Source organism: Phalacrocorax aristotelis, chromosome 1, assembly GCF_949628215.1.
Source record: "Phalacrocorax aristotelis chromosome 1, bGulAri2.1, whole genome shotgun sequence".
Lineage (NCBI taxonomy): Eukaryota > Metazoa > Chordata > Aves > Suliformes > Phalacrocoracidae > Phalacrocorax > Phalacrocorax aristotelis.
The window spans coordinates 122,952,001-122,973,766 of NC_134276.1; the positions used below are offsets into that span (position 1 = coordinate 122,952,001).

At 36.4% G+C, this 21,766-nt stretch overlaps 1 protein-coding gene across 7 annotated transcripts in view; it reads left to right on the forward strand.

Annotated features, from left to right (window-relative positions):
* The window catches only part of CBLB (Cbl proto-oncogene B), a 136,244-nt gene that overhangs the window by 95,354 nt on the left and 19,124 nt on the right, over positions 1 to 21,766 (forward strand). For all 7 annotated transcript variants that reach the window (XM_075104534.1, XM_075104477.1, XM_075104516.1 and 4 more), the window contains exons 10-13: positions 2,094 to 2,297; positions 10,600 to 10,785; positions 13,049 to 13,414; positions 16,021 to 16,115. In XM_075104534.1, coding sequence (XP_074960635.1) covers positions 2,094 to 2,297; positions 10,600 to 10,785; positions 13,049 to 13,414; positions 16,021 to 16,115 — 851 coding nt within the window. The remainder of the gene's footprint in view (positions 1 to 2,093; positions 2,298 to 10,599; positions 10,786 to 13,048; positions 13,415 to 16,020; positions 16,116 to 21,766) is intronic.

Sequence of the window (21,766 nt, forward strand, 5' to 3'; positions counted from 1 at the left end):
TGTTGCGAGTTTCTGATGGGCTAGTGTTTCACTGGCAGCATAACAGCTCATTAGACATGCCTCAAGAGGTCCAATACAGATGTTTTCGCTAAGCAGAAAAAATTTGTGTAAGCAACATCAGATCTGCATAGAATACTGAAGATGATTCAGAGTTGTTCACCTTCATACAGATCAGTCTCTCAAATAAGACTTAGTTTAACTGTTTCCTTTTTGTATTATGCAATAGGAGTAAAATGTCATTTTCTTCCACAGAAACCTATTCTTGTCTAAAAACTATATGTCTGTTCTTGATTCTAAAAGCATATGGGCATATATGCTGCATTGTAAGGTTCACAATAGCTTCTCTGTGTGTTCTAAATAAGCTTTCTGTGGGCTTGGACAAATGTGTGTATTCATATAGACATCTGAGATCTCGTTTTTAATTTCTCAGTTGTACTGATGCTTTTGAATACAAGTCTCTGCTGCTGTGATTGTTACCCAGTATATTTTAGTGAACTTAGTGCTTTTGAAAAGACAAGAAGAGAACTGCTAGTACAGAACCGTTTGACAACACAGATACATGAAAGCCTTGAAAATTAAAAGCTCTGTGCCTTATCTGTAAAGCGGTTTTTAGAAAATGGAACTGTAAAGAATTGTATGAGTAAGGGAGGACTTCTGTTCACTGGACAGTGATTACTTCAGTAGGTCCATAAAATTTGGAGGCACTCTTTGAGCTAGTAAGTGATGTTGACTAGTCCTTTGTAATTAGGATGCAAGGCTGCTAAAAGTAGATGACATATATCTTTCCTTACAAAATGAAAATCCAGTACTAACCATGCAAATAGATCTGACTGTTGTCAGGCGACATCGTTCATATCTGGCCTTGGAATACAGTTCTTCCAGAAACTGTAAAATTGTCAGTTTAGTAAGACTGGCAAGTGTCAGGATAAAAATAATGCTAGAAAAAAATTAAAGCTGTCCTTACATCAGAGAAATCAAAAAGCTGTGCTTGCTTGATGATATTTCAGGATAGGTATGTTGTTTAGCATTAATTTTGGTGTTTGTGTCATCTTAGCTTTCTGTCTACCTGACTGCAAATATGACACAACGTGATTTCTGAATTCAGATTGGATTATCTTGATCTTTCAAAGCTTCCAGGCTCTTCTGGGTGTGTTTTTTGTTTTGGTTTGGTTGGGTTTTTTTATTTATTTGGTTGGTGGTTGGGTTTTTTTAATTCAAATCTACATTGTGCCTTGATGGAAAAAATTCTTTATAAGTGCTTGAAAGACTTCCCTCTGATATTTTTGTTCTTCAGTAGTCTGAAATCTACTTTAAAGGCTTTTTGATTATTTCTGATGAGGAAAAAAAAATTTCCAAAATGATTAGAAGGAATGGAAATACAGCTGCTTGAAAATCATTTAACATATTATACCACTTAGAAATTAAAATTAAAGTAATTCTTGTTTCTTATAACGTATAAAAATAGTTCCTTGTTTTACATAATTTACTTGAAAATGTAGTGAAGTCCAGGTTTATTACTTAAACTTGTCAAAAAGGTTTGTAGCCTTACGTGTTCTGTATGCATATTGCTGAATGATGGTAGTGTTGCAGCCATGATGGACTGTATATACGTTCTTCACAGAATAAGAGCTGCACGCCCTAGAGCTCATCTGCATTTACTAACTTAAAAAGAAAAATAAATACTTTATAAAAGATACATAATAAAATGAATTATCTCTGTCTACACACCTCGCCTTCTTACCTCTGAAGAAATAGGAAAATTGTAATCCTAAAAGGGAAGGTGTTACTTCCTGACCTGTAACACTAAGACAGTTACAATTTTGGTGCTTTGTAGAGATAATGGTTGCATTTTGTTTAGTTATTTTAAGTGAAGCTTAATCTTTTGGAGAGACAGCTTTAAAAGTGCAGTCCTTTTACCATTTAGTACAGTTAATTATCTGTGAGTCTGTTTCCTGTTTATTCCAGTGCTTCTTTACAAGCTCTTCGAGACCTGTTAAGGGCATTTTTGTATAGAAAGATGTAAGACCTACTTTTAAAATTACTTCAATTTTTTATTTTTAAAAAATTTATGTTACTTTTTTGTCTTGCTGTAGGAATCTGATGGCCAAGGCTGTCCTTTCTGCCGCTGTGAAATCAAAGGAACTGAACCAATCATTGTGGATCCCTTTGATCCAAGGGATGAAAATTCCAGGTGCTGCAGTATTATTGATAGCTTTAGTATGCCCATGTTGGACTTGGATGATGATGACGATAGGGAAGAGTCTTTAATGATGAATCGTTTGGCTTCAGTCCGAAAGGTAAATTTTCAAATACTGTAAGACAGATAAAGCTATATATTTGTAAATGAAGCTGCCTGTAACTTTCGACAATAAGAGGTTGCACTTCATGCTCTAGGTTTCAGCAACTCACTGAACAGTTCTTGGGTTGAAAAAATAAAATGCATCAATATTGCAGCAATAATACCGAAGTTGAATAGTAGCAAAAAAAACCAAATTCCTGATATGAACGGAGTTAACTCTGTTTATAATGGAGGAAGCATGGGTTTGCACCAGCTGAGTCTCTTATCCAAAATACGCTGTACAGACCATGCCCAGAAATGTTATTTGTAAGGAACAAAAAATTTCATATATGCAGAATACGTTAGATTTCTGCACATGTGTGTATACACATGCACAGAATGTTATATGATTAAACTTGAGTATCTGAACAGGTTATAAATATTATTGCTTTGTGAAGGTGACTTGGAACCCAGTTCATATTGCACACAAGTACCTTTTAATCATGTTTCATGTGAGTTGTCTATGGGTTTTTTTTCTGTATTTTTTAGTATTAGGTACTTTTAACAGGAAAAGTGTATCTGAGATTATTCACAGTGACTTTTTGTTTTGAGATGTGTCTTTTGTCCAGAAAGTGCTCTATGTTAAATTCTGGGATCTTTATTTATTCACAATCTATCACCGATAAATAAGCACTGTCATTAACAAGAGTTAATTTTACATTGCTAGTTTTCACTACTATATTTTAGCCTGCAATAGATATTGCTATAGGCCATGCCACACTGAAACTTACAGTGCATTTTCTATATTTTACCTTTTACTAAGGTCATCTAGATTGAATAGTTGCCTTGTAATTAATTCTGTAACATCTTACTCTTCCATTTCCTTATCGTTGTACTTGTTTTAAAAAAAAGTGTTTCACCCTCATATCTGAGAGTATCTGTCAGTTAATATACATACTTCTGATATCCTTCCTAACCTCTTAAGTCGTATGAGTCATTCTTGTGTTGTGTATGTAATACAACATGGCCTGCTCTTGGGAACAGTTTATCCTTCCTGCCTGGACCTAAACTGCAGTCTGCAGCCTGACCTCTGTGAGATAGCCTTGAATTGACGTGCCTTTATAACACTATCACTTCCATGATAAGGCAAAAATGCATTATGCTTTTATCAAAAGAAGGAGCAATAGGCTTTACTATAAGAAGTCTTGGTTTTGGTATCTGCCAAGTGCTTGGGTGCTTTGGTGCTTGCTATTTTTTTGTCCTTAATTTCATTATTCAGTGAAAAAAACCTACTTTCTTTCCCTGAATTATCTCTGAAGTTTAAGAACAGTGTTTTCTGCTCTTTGTTAGCCTCTTGAAGCCCTTACTTGAAAATGTTGAATTATCAGATCATTTGGTGATTTTCAGCTGCTGTTTTCTTCTGAAAACTGTTATCAATGGTTGTCCAGTGATGCTCTTAACCACACCACCTGTGTGGAGTATAGCATTATTTATATACACTTTTTGTTATTAATGCCTTCATCAGCTTTGTCTGTTTCCTTTTCCTGCTAAACAGTGTTTCATCAGAGTCTGCTAGAAGAAATGCTTTTTATCTCTATGATATTATGTAGGATTTTACTCTCTCTGAATTTTCCTTTTGTTTCTTATTAATATGAACCTGGTACTGCATAATGGCTGTGTTGTAGTCATTTGATTTGTTGAAACAATGGACGTTAGATGACAAAGACAATAATTTAGTTCTTGCAGTCAACCCGCTGATACTGTTACTTTGTAATCCCAATGAACAAATGATTCAATGCTTATTTTATTGCAAGGATTGTCATATGCTTTCTCAACATAAAGCTGTTAATCCTTGAAAATCAAATGGGCTGCTTTTGTCTCAAATCGCCTGGCTAGACCATGTGGTATTACTGAGAAAATCTTCTTGTGGCATATCTGGCTAGTAGTGAGCTGGGATGTTAAACTTGCTAGAAGACAAGAGTTCCAGGGACATGAAGTCCTGATGAAAGTGACTGTAGGGCTTCACGGTGTGTTGCAGAAACATTCAAATCAATCCTTATTGTCCTGAAAGCTTTGTGGAAGGGGCACTGTTAAAATGTTTATAAGCTGTTACTACGAGTTTTCACTATCTTTGGGACTTGGAATATATTCATAATGCAAAGAGTAGTTGCAGTAAACACAGTTTAGAATCACACAGAATCAGGTTCATCACTGATTAAGAGGGTCTGGGTTGGTTTTTAAGTGAGCTTTTCCTGACAAAATGAAAAGCCAAAAAACACTTCTTGGAATTGTCGTCAAAGTGTAAAGAAGATATAATTTTTTTATCACCTGCTGTACCTGTATTAATTATGAATATAAGCTGGATATCAGAAAAATACCAATTCTGCAGTTTATCACTCTGTCTCTGAAGCGTACTTATAAAATGTAAGAGGTATCTGAATTAAGTCCCTGAGGGACCTCAGACTTGAAATTGCTTTAAGGAAAAGAAAAATTGCAAAGCTACTTACTCATTCTTTAATGGAATGAGTAAATGGATACACTTTAAGAAAAATGAATCTTTCTTGCTAGGTGTTGTGTATGAGTCAGCAGCAGCAGCAAATCAGCTGTAACAGAGGCTTCAGAGAAATCCACTGCAATTAGTCTGTTTATCTGCCTCATCAAGCAGCTTATTTTTTTTTTAAATTCCAAGTTGTCTTCAGATATTTCTTTATGAAAGAAAGATGAAAAGTGGTGTTAAAACCTCTGTTATTTGTCTCATCGCTGAGAAGTTTCCAGCCCTGTGGTATTAGGTTAGCTAATGCAGTTATTGCCTGAAGAGTTCCTTTTCTCAGCTCTATACCATTCATGCTAATCAAGCACAACGTTATGTAATGCACATTAAACAAATGTGCAGGTAACAGGCCCTAAAAATGGCTTTTTTTCACTTTGAAAGAGGGCGTTTGGGTCTCTAGTAGACTATGCTTATTATTCCATAATGTTTAATATTCCATCGCCCCAATGAATTAAGGGCTATCTGTCACTTTACCTTGTAAAAGACATAACTTGATACACCTCTTTTAAAAAGAGTGAAAGAAAATAAGGAAGATACATAGTGCAGGAGTTCTTATTAAGAGCAAATAATTTTGAATTCATAAGTGCTAAGATAATTGTTTGATCTAAATAATATTACATGAAAACATAGAGGAAGGCCCTAGCAGTATAGGAGGCTCTAAGGTTTTTGATAGCTTAAAGCAAATTAACATTGTCTAAAAATGTTTTCGTCTAAAACTGGATGAAGTTACCTTATCTGGAGAGTTACCGTCTTCTCTGGTATTAATTTCCTGGCTGTCTGACCAAAAACTGACTGATTCATACTGTTACTTTAAAATGATTATAGGAAATGGTCAAACCTGAAAGCCACTTTTTATCGTGATTTGGGTTGTTCCAGCAGAAGCGTTAGGTCAAAGTTAACAAATCATGACAAAAGACATTGGCTCTCAAAATATGGGAGGACACTACACTTTTGACTCCTTGCCCTCATTCCCATATTAATAATTTGACTTTTTCTGGTAGTGAAAAAAAGGCATGTATTACATAGTAATAATGTTTTTATCTCATCATATAAAACACGGGAATATACAAAAAAAAAATTTCAGGTATGTATCCAGGTATTCCCTTCAGCTGCACATTCTTAACTCGTACATGCATGTCACTTACTTCTTAATGGCATGCCTGGTTTGTGGGAATTTATTAAAATCATGCCATGCAACAAAAGAGTCCTTAGCTGCTTAGTTATTAGTATTTGAAAGAGGCATAAATGCTGGGAGACAGTGTGCCTCCCTTAGTAAAAATGTATTCTACTGATTCCCTTGGGCAGTGAGGTACTGACTCTCACAGCCTTAACAACCTCTCCCTCCTTCACAAGCATTTTCTTGGGCCAGCAAAGGAAAGATTAAATAAAGAACAATCCTGTCTATGTAAAAAATGTTTACAGCCAGCAGTGTTAAGTGACGTAACTCCATATTCTCATACAAACTTTTAATTCCAGATTATGCTAATCTGTCTAGGTCTCGATTTATCCTAACAAGAAATAACAAATATGTGAGTTACTCGGATTATAAATAAAGAAACTTCAGGGAACCACTTGGAAATTAAAAGTCCACTTCTCGTGTAGGTCTGCTTGGACCTTCTTAGATGTCTCATTATACAATTTATATATTACTGAGTTTGCTCCAGCAGGACATTAACAATCAGGGTAACACTCCTCAGTCAGGCACATGTTAGGATTCGTGTTGAGTATGCTTTTCTTATGTGCCTGTCTGGCAGAAAGGTGTTTGAAGCTAAAACTCTCAATTCAATAGCCCGACTGCTAATATTTCCATCAGAAAAACCTTCACTAGAAATTGTAATCAATGTCAGAAGCAGTCTTATTCTTGACTTCACAACCACTAGGGTCAAACCGATACCAGTATGTCTCAGTAATAAATACATTCGATACAATAACACAAGTGTGGTCTGCTCTGCAGTACAATTGCAAAGTAAGTCGCAGCTGCTTTTCCCTTGGCAGCATTCATGCCAACCAGATGAAGTCCATGTTGTTACAGAGGAGACTGTGTTCTTTTCCTTAATTACATCTTCATTGCACAGGTCTGTGTGTGTTGCAGCAGAGCCCATTTGTGTGCTGAAGGCCTGTCTTCCGTCACTGCCAGTTCATTTGTATTAGTTTGTGTCTGAATTGCTTGCTCGTTTTATCTTCTTGTCGCAGTGCAGCCCTCGTTGCTGCTTTATTTCCAGTCAACAGAAAATATACGGAAAACTCCAGTAGGTGACAAACAGAAAAACTTTAAATCTCTCCGTCCTTAGGGAGACGGCCAAAAAGAGTAGGTATTATGTATGGCTGTTAATGCCCTGGTGCCCACGTGAAGCGCGGCCATCTTGTTGGCCTAGCTGTCAACAAACATGAAATGATGCAGGTAGACAGGTTGGATGGGGGTGGACAAGAAAAATATGTTTTGGTTTTTTTTTAATGGGAATATGGTGGAAAACTGATACTGAATGCTGAAGAAAACCTGTGTGTTGGTGTGGAATATTTTGTTTTCTTTGCTTTATTTTTAGTTTCAGTAGATCTAAACCAGGAATCATAATTTTTAGTTTCTCCCGGCAAAGCATTCTCTCTTCAGCACCAAGCAGTGACAAGGATTAAGTTTCCTTGTAGGGGGGAGAAACTACTTTTGCTATCAGCTATTCCCCCCACCATCCCCCTCCCTCCCTGCATTTTTCCCCTCCTTATGCCTCAAAAGTTACTCTTTGACCTGTTGGCCATCATCAGTTTCTTTTTGAAACCTCTGGGGCCACAGCATGCTCTGATAGCAGTGAGTCTGTAGGCAATAGTAGTTCAGCTATTTTGAAACAAGGCATTGACGTAAGCTTAAATTGAAGTCCTTTCACACACTTAAAACTTGGAAGAATTTCCATTTCATTTTGGCAGTTGTGATTTATCATTCATGGCATATGGTGGGTTGAGATTAATAAATACCAAATATATAGGGAACCTGAAGTTTTGGACATAAATTAATCTCCTGTTTCAACAGGATTAAAACCATGTCATGTTCTAAGAATCTTGAATTTTAAATAAATTTTCACATTGTTCTAGTTTTGTTATTGCCTACTACATATTAGGTGTGTCTTTCAGCCACTAGTTTCCATAAATCTGAAAATAACATCAGTCCCCAGTGGGTTTTAAATGTGAGTAGTTCCATGATTTCTGTCTCTGCTGGAGCTGAGCTGTTGTTATGGCAGGAGAAAATAACTCTCACATGGATGAGACCATTGGGCTTACTGAGGGTAGAGCCTATCAATTTGACTAGTGATTCTGTCGAGCAGAACTGTGTAAGAGAAGGTTGTCGTAGAGAAACAGTGATGGATATTCTTAAAATGCTGTCACTGCAATGTTGTTCATCTAGCTGTGGATTCCCATAACTGCACACAGTATGACATTTGAGACTCTGTCAGGTTACCCTCCCAGGAAGTCGAGTTAATTGATGTGATAGTATGACCATTAGAACATCTTAAATTCCAAACAAATGTTTCCTGTCCAGTACTCTGTTTTCAGTATTTCCTATTTTTCGTACTCTTTGCTTCCAACTCCTATTATATATATAGGATTGTTTCTTAGATCTTCTGGAGCAATTCCCTGCTGAGACACAGTGTGTTGTGTAACACCTAAAATGTGGAGGCATACTGCAAAGCTTTTGTTTATTTTAAATAATAGTATCTTTTTGGAGACGAGACACGTCCTTATTTGGTTCTATTTCAAACAATTTGGGAAATAAATTAATTTTCTGTCTGATGCTGAAGCCGAAGCATTGAATATATTATATTACATGGCTCTTGGCTTTTAGGAATGCTTGATGGAGTTATAACTAAACTTTGAAAACTAATGCTATTAAATCATACAGTGTTTATTATGCTATTTAACTGCTAGATGCTTTCTGTTAAGGAAAATGAATTGACATTCAGTTTATAGTTATTTTATAATTATGGTTGCTCGGGCATGCTTGTGAGATACATATCTAGCTTAGTTATCCAACTTTCCATAACGCTCAGAGAGGCTAAGCACCTCACAGTCATTCATGTGGTTATCCTCAAGGTCAGGAACATTCACCAGTTAAAGGAAACAAAGAAAGTTTAAGGATTATATGCAAGCTATTTAATATGAACATTGTGACCACTTCTTTATAAAAACGAGAAACTGGGAAGCTTCTGGTAGCCATGAAGAGCAAGAAGCTTGAGTTGCTGAGTCTCTTGAAATTGAATGTGTAGTTGTGACACCGAGCTTACACATGTAGACCAAGTGGTAAGACCCTACGTATCAAAAACAAAATAATTGTCTGGCAATGGAATTTGACCTCAGCCTTCTAGCTCTTCCAGACCTCCTCACTCCTCTGTCTCATTTTTTCTTGCAGCATTACCCAGTAATACTGTGGTAGCTCCTATTCCAGAAGGAAATCTGGTAGCAATCCCAATTGTATAGGACAGAATATTAAACTAAGCTGTAGTGCATTGGGTAAGGAGTCAGTATACTAGATTCTTGTCCTGGATCTCCTCTGCAATTTATGAAGTTTTCAGATTCTTTAACATAGTCACTATATGTAAAGAAAGGCAGTGTTGTTTACTTGTCTACCTTGTTAAGGAACTTCCTAGTCCCATCCCTGTCATCACTATGGGATGTATAGCATTGGTGAGAAAAAGCTTACAAAAAGAAAGGAAAGGTTTTCATCAAAGTGATTTCGTTTAGAGATGGGTGTGTTTTTGTGAGCAATTTTATATGCTTGCTTTAAGAAAACGGCAGATTGTTAGCCTCTGTAGGCAGGTTGTATAGTGAGAATACTGGGATGCCTCAGTGCACAAGTGGCCTGAGGCTGATGCTCGGTGTGAATCTCTTCCAGGTACTCCTGTCTACTGTCAGGGGAAGCACAGAACAGCATAAACATCCAGGTTTGCTTACAGTACACTGATACAAATACAGTGGGTTCACAGAAGTAACTTTAACTGATTTATGCAAACAGCTCAACTGTGTTTGTTAAACTTCAGCCAGATGAGGTTCAGGAGCTACTTGCAAAAATGGGTGGAGTTTGTATTGAGGATTGAAATCTTTGGTTCTGATGAAAGACTTGAAAGGACAAGTCAACCAAAAAAAAAAAGATGATGGTTAAGTGTGTGTGTGCCATTAATTTGGTATTTGCTAAAATGGGAACCTGAATAGTCCTAAAATGATTTTTGTAAATCAGCAAATAAATGAGGAAAGAAATAACTGCTTTGTCTACTGGTTTGCTGATGATTTTGATTTGTAAGTTTTCAGAAGACAGATACGTTCCATTTTCTATGGAAGTATGATTTGAAAATGGGCTGCAGTTAACAGACAATATCATAGGCATCCAGCTTTTAAAAGACAGGTATAGAATTTTTGGCAGAGTACTCTCTATGAATAAAAAGGTCATCAAGAGTAGCAGTATTACAGTAGAATATCTACATTTGGGATTGTTTCCTTTTGTATGGCAATGATTGCTTGGTTTTTAAAGAAATTACTGGAATATATATACTTTTATTTTCATCACAAGTGAACATGGATCTTAGTTTTGAGGTAGAATGACTCGTTGACTTCTTTTTAAGTACCATAATCTGAATACCTATACTGTCTACTAACTAAGAGCAACAAGGTGACCATTATGATAAATGAATGTTAGTACCTGACAAGTATCAAATATTTTAGTCATGGAATGGAAGTTGTATACTTGGTCATCAGGTAAATACTAGTAATATTTTCTTTTTCTGTGTTGAAGTGCAATGAGAGGCAGAATTCCCCAGTGACTTCCCCAGGATCTTCCCCTCTTGCACAAAGAAGAAAACCCCTTCCAGACCCCCTGCAAATCCCACATCTTAGTCTTCCACCTGTACCTCCTCGTCTGGATCTTATTCAGAAGGGAGTAGCACGGTCGCCATGTGCCAGCCCAACTGGATCACCAAAGGTAAGTCTTATTGAACCGTTATTTCTTTATATACGAATACATATACGAATTTATATACGAATACTGAGAAATTGTATTTGGTTGTTTTCAAGGTGAGCTTGCTTTGCTATTTTGGAAGATAGAGTATTATGAAATTTTCCATGTGTATTTTCTTTTTCAGGAGATTTCTCTGTCCAGAAGAACTTTAATTCCTTGTAGTTTAGCAAAACTTGAGATAGATCCACATTGATGACATCTCTTATCTCTCTCAGTTAACTTTGGCAAGTGCCTGTCCCTTTGCATAGTACCTTACATAGTCAGATGTCTATTTTGGTCGAATGTGACCTCTGTTTGTCTGATGGTTATATTGCACTTGGTTATGGTGAGAATTTTAAACACATTGCTGTAATGGATCAATTCTGTAATAAACCCTGATTCATGAAAATAAATAGAAATGAAAGTTTCTTGAAAATAGATTTTAAGGCCATTATCTCATTTAAATTGTATGCTGAGCTCTGATGATGATTTATGCTCAATTTCCACAGTATCCTTACAAGAAAAATATGTGCAGATACACTGCTTTCAAAACCTTAACTGCATATATTAAGACTCAAGTTTCAAGGGAAATAATAATGACTCTATAGCTAACAAATCATATGCTGTGGTTTGTGAAACTAATGATGGTAAAGAGTTAATGATTTTTTGAGTGGATAAGCATGAATGAGAACAAATACTGTTTCTTGCTGTCTATTATGAATTGATCATTTTGTTGTGATTGCTGTATAGAGAGGGGGAATTAGGTTTAAATTCTGATTTATAGATGATTAATTCAAATTCAAGTTCAAAACATGACTTGAAACCTGTGTGCTCGTAATAATCCAAGATGAGTACCCTCTTTATTTTGTCATGTTTTTACTTCAAGCTTGAAAATCAACCTCTCTTTAAGATCCTAGCAGTTTATAATTTAGAGGAAAATCTAGAAGTTCGAACAGTTTCTGTAAGCTCCTTTAATAATTTTTTATATTATACAAGGGAATTTATAACACATTGAGAATATATGCTAAATTATTGGCACAGCCATCAAAAATTAATTTTACAATAGTTGTTTTTTACAAAGTTCATGTCTTATAAAAACCAGAAAATCAGAAATACCATTAATATTTCTATACATTTTTCAGTGACATTATTTTGAAAATGCTGACTTTTATCTTGAAACTTTTCTTGAAAAAAAAATCCTTGTGGGGGGTGAAAGGGAAATAAGATGGGGGCAACATGGAATAATTTCATATTTCTAAAAACTTCATATTAAAAAAAAATAAAAGACAATTTAGACCTGCCAAGGCTACTACTTCAGTCAAAAACTCTTTTTCTGTAATGAAAAACTATAGCTATAAGGTCTAACAAAAAATCTGGACCTACCCATTATGTTCCTGCCTTGACAGTGAGAATAACTATTTTTCTTCAGAAGCAGCTGAATTAAACACTTCTTTATTTAATATACTGTCCTATTTATATGAATAGACCTGCCAGCAGAATAACTTCATTTTCTATCTAGGGAATGTGTTGAGGTGCTTCTCAAAGAATAATGGTGGGCTAGCTTGTGAAGTGAGAGCAAATACTATTCTTTAAAACTTCTGTGGACTCCCATCTCTTCAAGTGGTAATAATATGCAGGCTTACCAGAGTCCATGAAAATTATACCTTCCAAGGGAGATCATCTTGCCTGTATTTCTTATGGTAGCTGCTGGTAAGAGAAAAGCATTTCATAAAGACCTGGCCCAAGTGTTACTTTGTAAAATGCTGTTAGTAACTCGCCCCGAGGGAAAATGTTTGGGTTTTATCAGATTTGTGCTCTTAGAAGCTATACGGTTACCTGTATAAGTTTTGGTTTTCTCCTTTTCTGGTAACTTGGTTTTCAGCTTTTTCCAAACATTCCTCAGAATTCATTTCAGCAGCTAAATAAGCAATTCAAAGGATCAAAGCAAAGGATTCTGTAAAAAAGTTATGGGTCAGGTAAATCTGCCTCAGCCAGTTTTCTTTTCTCACATCCACCTCCTTCCTTGGGTTACTCATACAACAGCAGAAATGGGAGCATGCTTTCTGAAGAGAGGCCAGGTTGTCTGCAGAATGCAGAGACAAGACTAACATTTAACCTGCTTGAAAGTACTCTTGTGATGCCTTGAAAATATCCCAATTAGAAATGGTAAAGCCGTAATTGATCATGAGAGAAATATGCATGCCTATATGTTAACTTTTTTTTTTTTTCAACTTACTGTGTTGTTTAGTCTTCTCCTTGTATGGTGAGGAAACAAGACAAACCTCTGCCAGCACCACCACCTCCCTTGCGTGATCCTCCACCGCCTCCACCAGAAAGACCCCCTCCAATTCCACCAGACAACAGGATAAGTAGACACCTCCATCATCCGGAAAGCGTGCCTTCCAGAGACCAGCCGATGCCCCTTGAAGGCTGGTGTCCCAGAGACGTGTTTGGGACAAGTCAATTAGCAGGATGTCGAATAGGGAGTGATGCTTCTCCCAAACCAGGACTGACTGCAGTTTCAAACATAAATGGAAGGCACAACCGCATAAGTTCTGATCCAGGATTTATGAGGAAACATAGACGTCACGAGCTGCCTGCAGAAGGTGCCAAGGTATGAAATGAGTTGAATGTGTAGAATCCTAATTTGATTCCCTACTGCAGTACTGGCCTTCATTGACTAAGGTACTGTTTATATTGGTCAGTGCTGATCTGCTGTTTCTGAATCTTTCCTGTTGATATTTAATAATAAGCTGGTAATAAAGAAATTGTTAAATACTGTAATTTGTAAAGCAACAGTACGTGGGGGTCTAAGTGACAATTTTAACATGAAACCTTCAGAAATGGCTTGGAGAGAAAACTCTAGATTTGCTACATTCTTTTAGCAAATTATCCACACCGTTTCTGCATGATAATAATATAGCACTGTGTGCAGTAATATAGTTACATAGCATCTCAGGTCCACTTTGGAAGTGTCTTATGCCAAAATCGTGTATATATTTGCTGATGGAATAGTAGATATTCCAGTTATGTCTGTCATAGTTGAGGTGAAGACCTGGAAACCTCTTCAATCTCTAGTGTATGCAATACATACAGATGATGTGTACAAATATACTTAAATTGTCAGATTTAATATTCTGCAGGTCAGTTGTGTTGTTCGGCAATAAAACATTATTTTCAAAAGAGCATTAAATTAGTAACCATGTTCGGTATACTCTAATGGAAAAATTCTAACCTGCCTTGACCCTAAGAAAGAGGAAACAAATGCATCCAAAGCGAAGCTGAATGTAGAATTATTTATTGTATCTTTAGCACTGGCTATATGCACAGCATCCTTGAAAGTGCTCAGTGGCACAACCCCAGTTTGATTTGGTCTTATCATCAGTACTCTAAGCCTTATTTGGGATAATTAGCATTGCAACTCCCTTTTTCTTTGTCAATTGTTTATATTAATACACACGTCTTTAGCTGTATGTTTCCTCCTTTGTACTTAAAACAGAGCTCCAGCTGCTGGAGTTGCATGTTGTTATAATTTGTCTGTAGCAGCTTTGGACTTCTCTTGCACAACTGTCCGGTGTAACGTCCAATAATCCATTGTCAGTGCTGAGGGTATCCAGAGGTGTCACTTGCAACCTTTCCACTGATTGTCTAGCTTGGTTTGGCTAGGGAGCATCTGCTTGTCACCCACAGGAGAAACATGTTTTCCTGTCCTTGGTTGCAGTGAATAGTATGCATGTATATAACTATGGTGTTTCTTTTATCAAAAACCTTGAAGGATTGTTTCTATGTGTTAATTGAAGGTATCTGGGGAAGAGAGTGTAGAGGGAGTAGCTCTAGTATTCGGCAGCCTCAGACAACTTGGAAGGCTATGTACAGTTGGGGAGGTGAAGGTTTGAAAAGAGATCAAGTGGTGATGGCCTAAGAAAAATTCCTAGTTCAGCTCTAATCAGTTTTATCAAGCAGCTCAATAATTTATTCATAGAGCAGGTTATTAAAAGCTGCTTTTAGTCTTTTTTTTTTCTTTTGTTCCTCTTGAAGACTACATAGGTAGTGCTAAAAAGGATGCATTTGTGGTTAAGTCACGGTAGTTATCAATCATCAATTTTTCCTCTCTATTTGCTTTTCCCAAGGTCACAAGCTATTTAACCTTTGTATCTCCATTTAATTTTTTTTATATATGGATGTTTTGGTTATTTTGAAAGTATGTTACAGAAATTCAATGAGTATTGGTAAAGAACATTGGCATATATGATGAAAGGTGCTTAAGAAGTCCATGATGTTATATATATAATTAAAATGTCCCTTTATCAGCATTGAGGCAAACCACCAAAATTTTACTTACAGCTAGGCTGTTGTTTAAAATGCTGTAGCTTTTCATCTGCTTTTAAAAGGATACTGGGTTTATATCTTCATATAGCATTCCAGTTGTTGTCTGGTGCAGTACTGAGGTTGATGGAATGCGTACTTCGCAAATCAGAGTAACCACTCAGTGCAGAAGCGCCACTGTAGTCTGGAGAAGTTACATATGTATTTCTTTAACCGAATGCCATTTGGATACACAGAGTCGTATAGGTTGGAAAAGACCTTTAAGATCATCGAGTCCAACCTCTCATCTTCAAGTTATAGACCTAAGCTATTTGGTTAAATAGCTTACTGACAACTCTGAATTATTGTTTCAGGCTGTATGCACATTCACTAGGGAAATACTTAATGAATTTTCATCCATGAGTCATATATCAATTGTAATATCATCTTTTTGCTATTGGTAAAACCCAAGAATCAGGAAGACAATGCTGTGGGTAAGGACTGAATTCTGGCAGGCACTGTATCACAGAGTTCTAAAAAACATTAATATATTTAGCATTCTGTACCTGTTGTTTTCCCACTGTACTTACATCTCTTACTTTGATTGGTTTGCAGTCTTGAAATCTTAATTTCCCCCCAAGCAGTTCAGCTGTAACTGAGTAGTCCATCTAGTAACCATGATGTGGAACTTCCTCTTTTGGTGAGGTTTTAAACTAATGTGTTCTACAGGTCCCAAATGCGGTGAGCTAAAACAGGTATGCGAGAGTCACTTCAGAGAATAGCTCTGTAGTGTCAACTTCTAGGAAAGCCTTTATCCATAATCTTCTCAAGGTCTATTTTGTAATAACTAGTTGATGAACATCCATGGTGATAAATGGGAGGAGTGACCCACTGTAACACCTGTGCGATTTTTAGGTCTTTTCAAATGGTCACCTGAAAAATGAAGAATATGACGTCCCTCCACGGCTTTCACCCCCTCTTCCAGCTGCCTCCATCATCCCTAGTATAAAGTAAGTTAACTTTATTTGTAAAAGCAATGGGTTATTTAATGCTAGATAATGGCACTGGTTCTCTGGTGCTTAAAGAAAAACGGGGAAAAAGAAACAAATAAAATGAACTAATATAACCTGGTGATACATTTTCCATGAACTCTAATGTGGCTTTACAAAGGAAACATAAATTGTATTGATTAAGTGGGAGCAGTTCTAATGTTAAATGAACATACTACATTTTTATAAGAACAGAGAATAAATTGTGGCAGATCTTGCTCGCAGGCATTTGGCAGTGGGAGCAGACACTGTCTGGTTTTGCTTCTACTACTACTACAGAAGTGTGATCAGAGCTATTTATTGCAGGAGATGAGAGATTCTAGAGAAAGTACTAAGGATAGAGGGTGTAATATGTGTGCGTACTGTCTCTAATCTAGTCATGCTTTCTGGGCTTCCTACACATAAAGCTTTATCCAGGGTTTGCACCAGTATCTTCTCTTTCTTGTGGGTTTCAAAAAAAAAAAAAAGGAAAGAAAGAAAAAAAACCCCAATCAACCAAACGAAAACACAAAAACCACAAATAAAAACCCACAACAAAACAAACAAACAAACAAAAACATTTTTGTATCCACTTTAAATGGAGTCCACCTACCTGAGGTCCAGAATGTCGTTTGGGAAATTTTGTCGTTTCAAGTTGCAGACTACTCTTAGTCTCCCAATAACATGGCTGTTTATGTGGTACCAAGATGTTGCTGTGTTTAGCGAGTATCTTTGGACTCTGAATCGCACAGGTTTTTCTACAGAACAAGAGGTATTTAAAATAGAAAGCTTGGGAGTGCTATGAAGCAGTTTGTCAATTTTTTGTGTTTTTGTAAGGAAATCGGGGCATATAGCAATGCTTGAGGTTATCCTACAGTTTCTTTCCAATGTACTCCATGTGATTCTTGCTGTTAAATAAAAATAATTGGGCAGTCAGTATATATTAATACTGAGAATCTTCCCATTAGTGTTATAATTTTGCCGTACCTTCAGCACTCTTCCCATTGTTGTTCAGTTAGTGGTAACACAAAAGGCAAATATATTTCAGCATTTCATTAATATGCTGGGTTTTTTCTTCCTAAGTGCTAGAATAAAGGTGCAGGGGAGTGTTGACTTTTTCATTCAGAAGCATGTGTTCAGGTGAAGTAATTGCCAAGTTGAATCTCTCCATGTTTACTTTCAGTTCAGAAGCAAATTTTAGAATGTTATTCAGACAGTTTTGTAATTGAATGTTGTTGTGTAACCTGATCGGGTATCACAAGAGTACCGTTTGGATACCTCATGTAATCAATCCCCTTGGACTGACTACTCCTTCCATGATACAATGCAACTCCTGGGATGTTCCACACCCTGTCAGTCAGAAAGAGAAAGCAATAACTCTGATAGACGAACTAAATACTTTCATATTCCAAAGCAAATTGAATTCTGGAGAAAGGAAGTTTCTTATTTTTATTTTTCATAGTGTTGAAATAACAAAACATTCTGCTTCATGAAGAAATAGTGTGCGGCAATATTTATGTGGAATAACTGGGGGTTATCTTCAAATACCTTCAAAAATAGAAAGTTTAATAATTCCACCAACCACAACAATTGCTTTCAAAAAAATAACCTAAATAATATTTAGCACGATTTCATTTGAATTGTCGGAGAGAATATTTTTACAGTGTATTTTTCCTCCTGTTAAATTGGCTGCACTAAGCCCTCATAAATATGTTGAACTGTACTTGATCCAAAATACTCTTGCTTTCCACAACTGTGCTATTGCAATCAATCTGGTGCAAGTTTCTCTTTTTTTTTATTATGTTTTTATTTTTCTTCCTACTTTCTGATCTCTGCAGAGTTGTTGCTTGAGAGCTAGTTTGTTTCATACAGCTGCAGGCATTTTATTTTTCCTAGTTATTATCATAAGTCTGTAATTTCAAAGGTTTGCCTGAAGGCTACATTGACCATGAATGAAATGGTCAATGAAATGATGAGGAGGCAACATGAACCTTAGTCGAAACTTCATGATCCTAAAATATCCCTACTTAACTTGTTTGGTCAGTTTTTACTGAATAAGGCATGACAAATATGACATTTCTCCTTTTATTCTTTACTAAATTACATTAATAGAAAAACACTAGTGGCTTTTTTCTGGAAACAATGCCAATTTATTTTCATGTTACTAAATTGTTTATTATTAACTATACTTTAATAATGAATTGTTGGACTCAGGTTAACCAAGCATATGATTTTTATTTTCTGCTCAGCCACTGTGTTGCTGACCCTACATGTTAAAATAGTTATTTGTTTATTGGACTGCTGTAATTATGTCAGATTATTTTTAGCAGCTTTGATCAAATTGCTATTTTCTTATTGAAAAAATAAGTAAAACTTGTCAAAGATAGAGAACCATTATTCCCCCAGACTTAGAAATTTACACGTTAAATACTGTTTGTTTATTCCGATGAGTAGGTCCCATTTTGCTACATCAGTAGAAAAAAAAAATCACCCACTTTGTCTCAAAAGTGCTTTATAGCACTGCAGTGTTTTCTGTGAGAGAGTGTCTATTTTTGAGTGTGTAATGAGACATCCAATTCCAAATACCTTTTGTGTTCTATAGATACATTAGGAATATCTAGTTGCTTTGAGGTAGTTGAGGGAAAAATAGCACCGAAAGGTACTTCTCTTGCTATCCCTTCTATCTTTCTTAGAAACTTTGAAGGTGAAATCATAGTTCCATTAAAGGCAACTGTGGCTTCAAAATCCTGGCTCCCTTGAAATCAGCCATTGGCATGGCACTTCTCCAGCAGTGTTAGGAGGAGCACTGCTGGCGTGCAGGTTCTAGAGATCTGAGGGATGATGCTCTGGAGGACACAACGTGCCCTTAGCTCATAGTTTGACAGGCCACTGAGTTTGGATGCATCAGGTGTTCTGTGGTAATTCGCGCTGCGTTGCAGGCTTACCCTGTGATAAATAGAAACCTGCGTTCTCCTCTATGAAAGAAGGTGAACTATTTTATACATACTTTGGTTTTAAGGATAGAGCACATTCAAGGGCAATTGGCAGGTGTTGACTGGATCATGTGGTCCATATAATTTAACACTTACTTTGCTGAAGCAGAGTTTGCTTGAGGCCTTACAAGATTAAAGCTTTTGTCTGCACTAGCAAGTAGTACTCTGCATAGGACAGAGGGTTGATAGTAAGGACCTGACGTCTGTACTGTACATGTAATGGAGCAGCAGTTCAACTAGCTGTAGTTCTTGTTCCATGAATGTGAACAGTCTTTAGCAATCGGGGCATAGTAGGGGCACACTTGGAGTGTATCATGTATTTTAGTTTAATCTGAAAAGTATTCAAGTTGTGCACTTCTCAGTGCAAATCAAAGCATGGCAAGTGGGGAGATTAAAGGGATTCATTTTAAAAGCACAGTCCTGATCCGGACTGGAATACATGGACTGCAAGTTCATCGTGCCTCAGTTCCGTGAATCGGTTTACCAGCAAATGATGGAAGGGGAACCTTTCCGTGGAATACTTCAAAATAAGTGTGAAATTAAGTGGCTGGAGAAAAATAAATTCCCACATCTTTTCCTGTTTTGCCTTTGGCCCTTGGTGCTCAGTAGGATAAGAGAGATTGATATCTAGCCGTCTGTTCAACAAACCAGGAAATACAAAGTCATCACTTACCGGAATGTAATTCTGACTTTCAATTTTAAAATATTTCCATTTAAGGAGTAGGAGGGGGAACTAGAGAGTATATAAATACAGGGTACTGGTCAGATTTATATTCCTCTGTACATAGATCATCTAAAGATGTAAGAGCAGTTAAATTTTTAAAAGTGTATTTATAGAAAATTTCACCATCTTGATAAACAGATGCCTAAGTGTTTCATGTCTTTGCTTACAATGACAACGTTCATCTGTTTAGTTACAAAAAACTGTAAAATATTTGTCTATTTATCTTACTAGGTGGTTTTGTGTAGAACAATAAAGTTACTCTTAGAACAATAGAGATTTAATAAAACTATTTGATCTTGAAGTCATTTCACTAATCATGGAGAAAATGGGATAGACATCTAGCAGAACAATGCAAAAGATGTTGGGAGTCAATTACCATTACAACTGGAGTAAATTGGAAAAGTGACATAATTTTTTAAAAAATATTAATTCTGAAATGTTAATAAAATATTATGTAAGTATGGGACAACTTACTGTCCTAAATTTTTATTTTAATTTTAATTTCTTACATTTACTTTACTGGAGAGTTTGTTAGCTATATGTTAGTACTCTAACTCTTCTACTGCTTTACAAATCAAAAGCACCTTTCCAATATTAATCACATAATAATGTTTACAGTCTGACAAATATTTTCCTTACTTTAAAGGTAGGGAAACAGAGACTTTACTAGTGTCAAGGACTTGTCTAAGGCTAGGCAGTATTCAGAAGCAGGAGACTTGGAACTTATGTCTTGGAACTTTAATAATAGCTCCAAACCGGTATCAATTTCTCAGCAGTGTGATAATGTTGGGAAATTGATTTTGGCGTATGTATACACACTGGTATCCTGTGAATAAAGGTGTAGCTTTGTTGTAACACAAGTTAGGTTCTTGTGTCTACCGAACAAATAAGGAAAAAACCAGGGGTGTGAACTAGGTAAAGGGGGGAAAACTTTTTTTTGTATTCCTTGAGTATAGCAAATTTATTTAATTTGTAAATTGTCAGTAAGTAAATCCTCCAGCTTTCCTGTCTGAGAACTGTTTTTATCAGGAAGCTGGTAAGACTAGCTATTATAATGCTGTACTTAGTTCAGATGATGATTAGGCTCTCAGTAGATTTCCTTTAAAAAATTAACCTAATTCACAGTATTCTGGGAATCAAAATCTCTCCTATAACCAGCTTCGGATAGGGCCTTCAGAGAAGGGGGGTTTTGGTTGTTTTTTTCCCCAGCCTTTTAAGAGGGCTTCAAGCGATACTACCAACCTGGTTTGGTCAGTATTGGGCATTCGGCATTGGTCAGCATTGGACATTTCTGGTCTAGATATTAATATTGCAAAAATTGCTATCTGCAGAAGCCAGCAATTCAATTTGTGATTGTTTTAAAAAAACACAGGCTTATGTATACTAATATACAAAAAGATCTCCAGAGCATGCTGGATTGTCACGTAAGAATGATTGCACATCCACAAAAATGAGAAAATACATTCTTTGTGGGCCTTTCAACTGTCTACCTGAGAATGCTACAGAGTTCTCATTGTCCCAGTACATTTTTGCCTTCTCTTCTTTAAATGGCGGTACAGCAGCGGCACAAAACTCTTGTCCATCTCTGAAACCAAAGATAAAAAAAGCAATTACACACTGCATTGCTGTGTGAAATTTTGCTCCCTCCACAGAAGGTGGTTGCAAACCACAATATAGTTTGCAGTTCAGTGCCGTAAATCTTCTTTCCCCCTATCTTTGGCTAGTATGTCTTTGCAAAGGAAGTTGGGTTCTCATCTGTCATGAGCTTGTCTCTGAAGTCAAAAGTACCTTACCGATTGAAGGAAAAGTTACAAGTTAATTGTAACAAATTGTTACAAGTGAAGGATTGAAGGAAGAGTTAAGTCTGAGTAGCTACCAGTATCTAGGGGGCTCTAGGCTTTGAATATATTCAAACA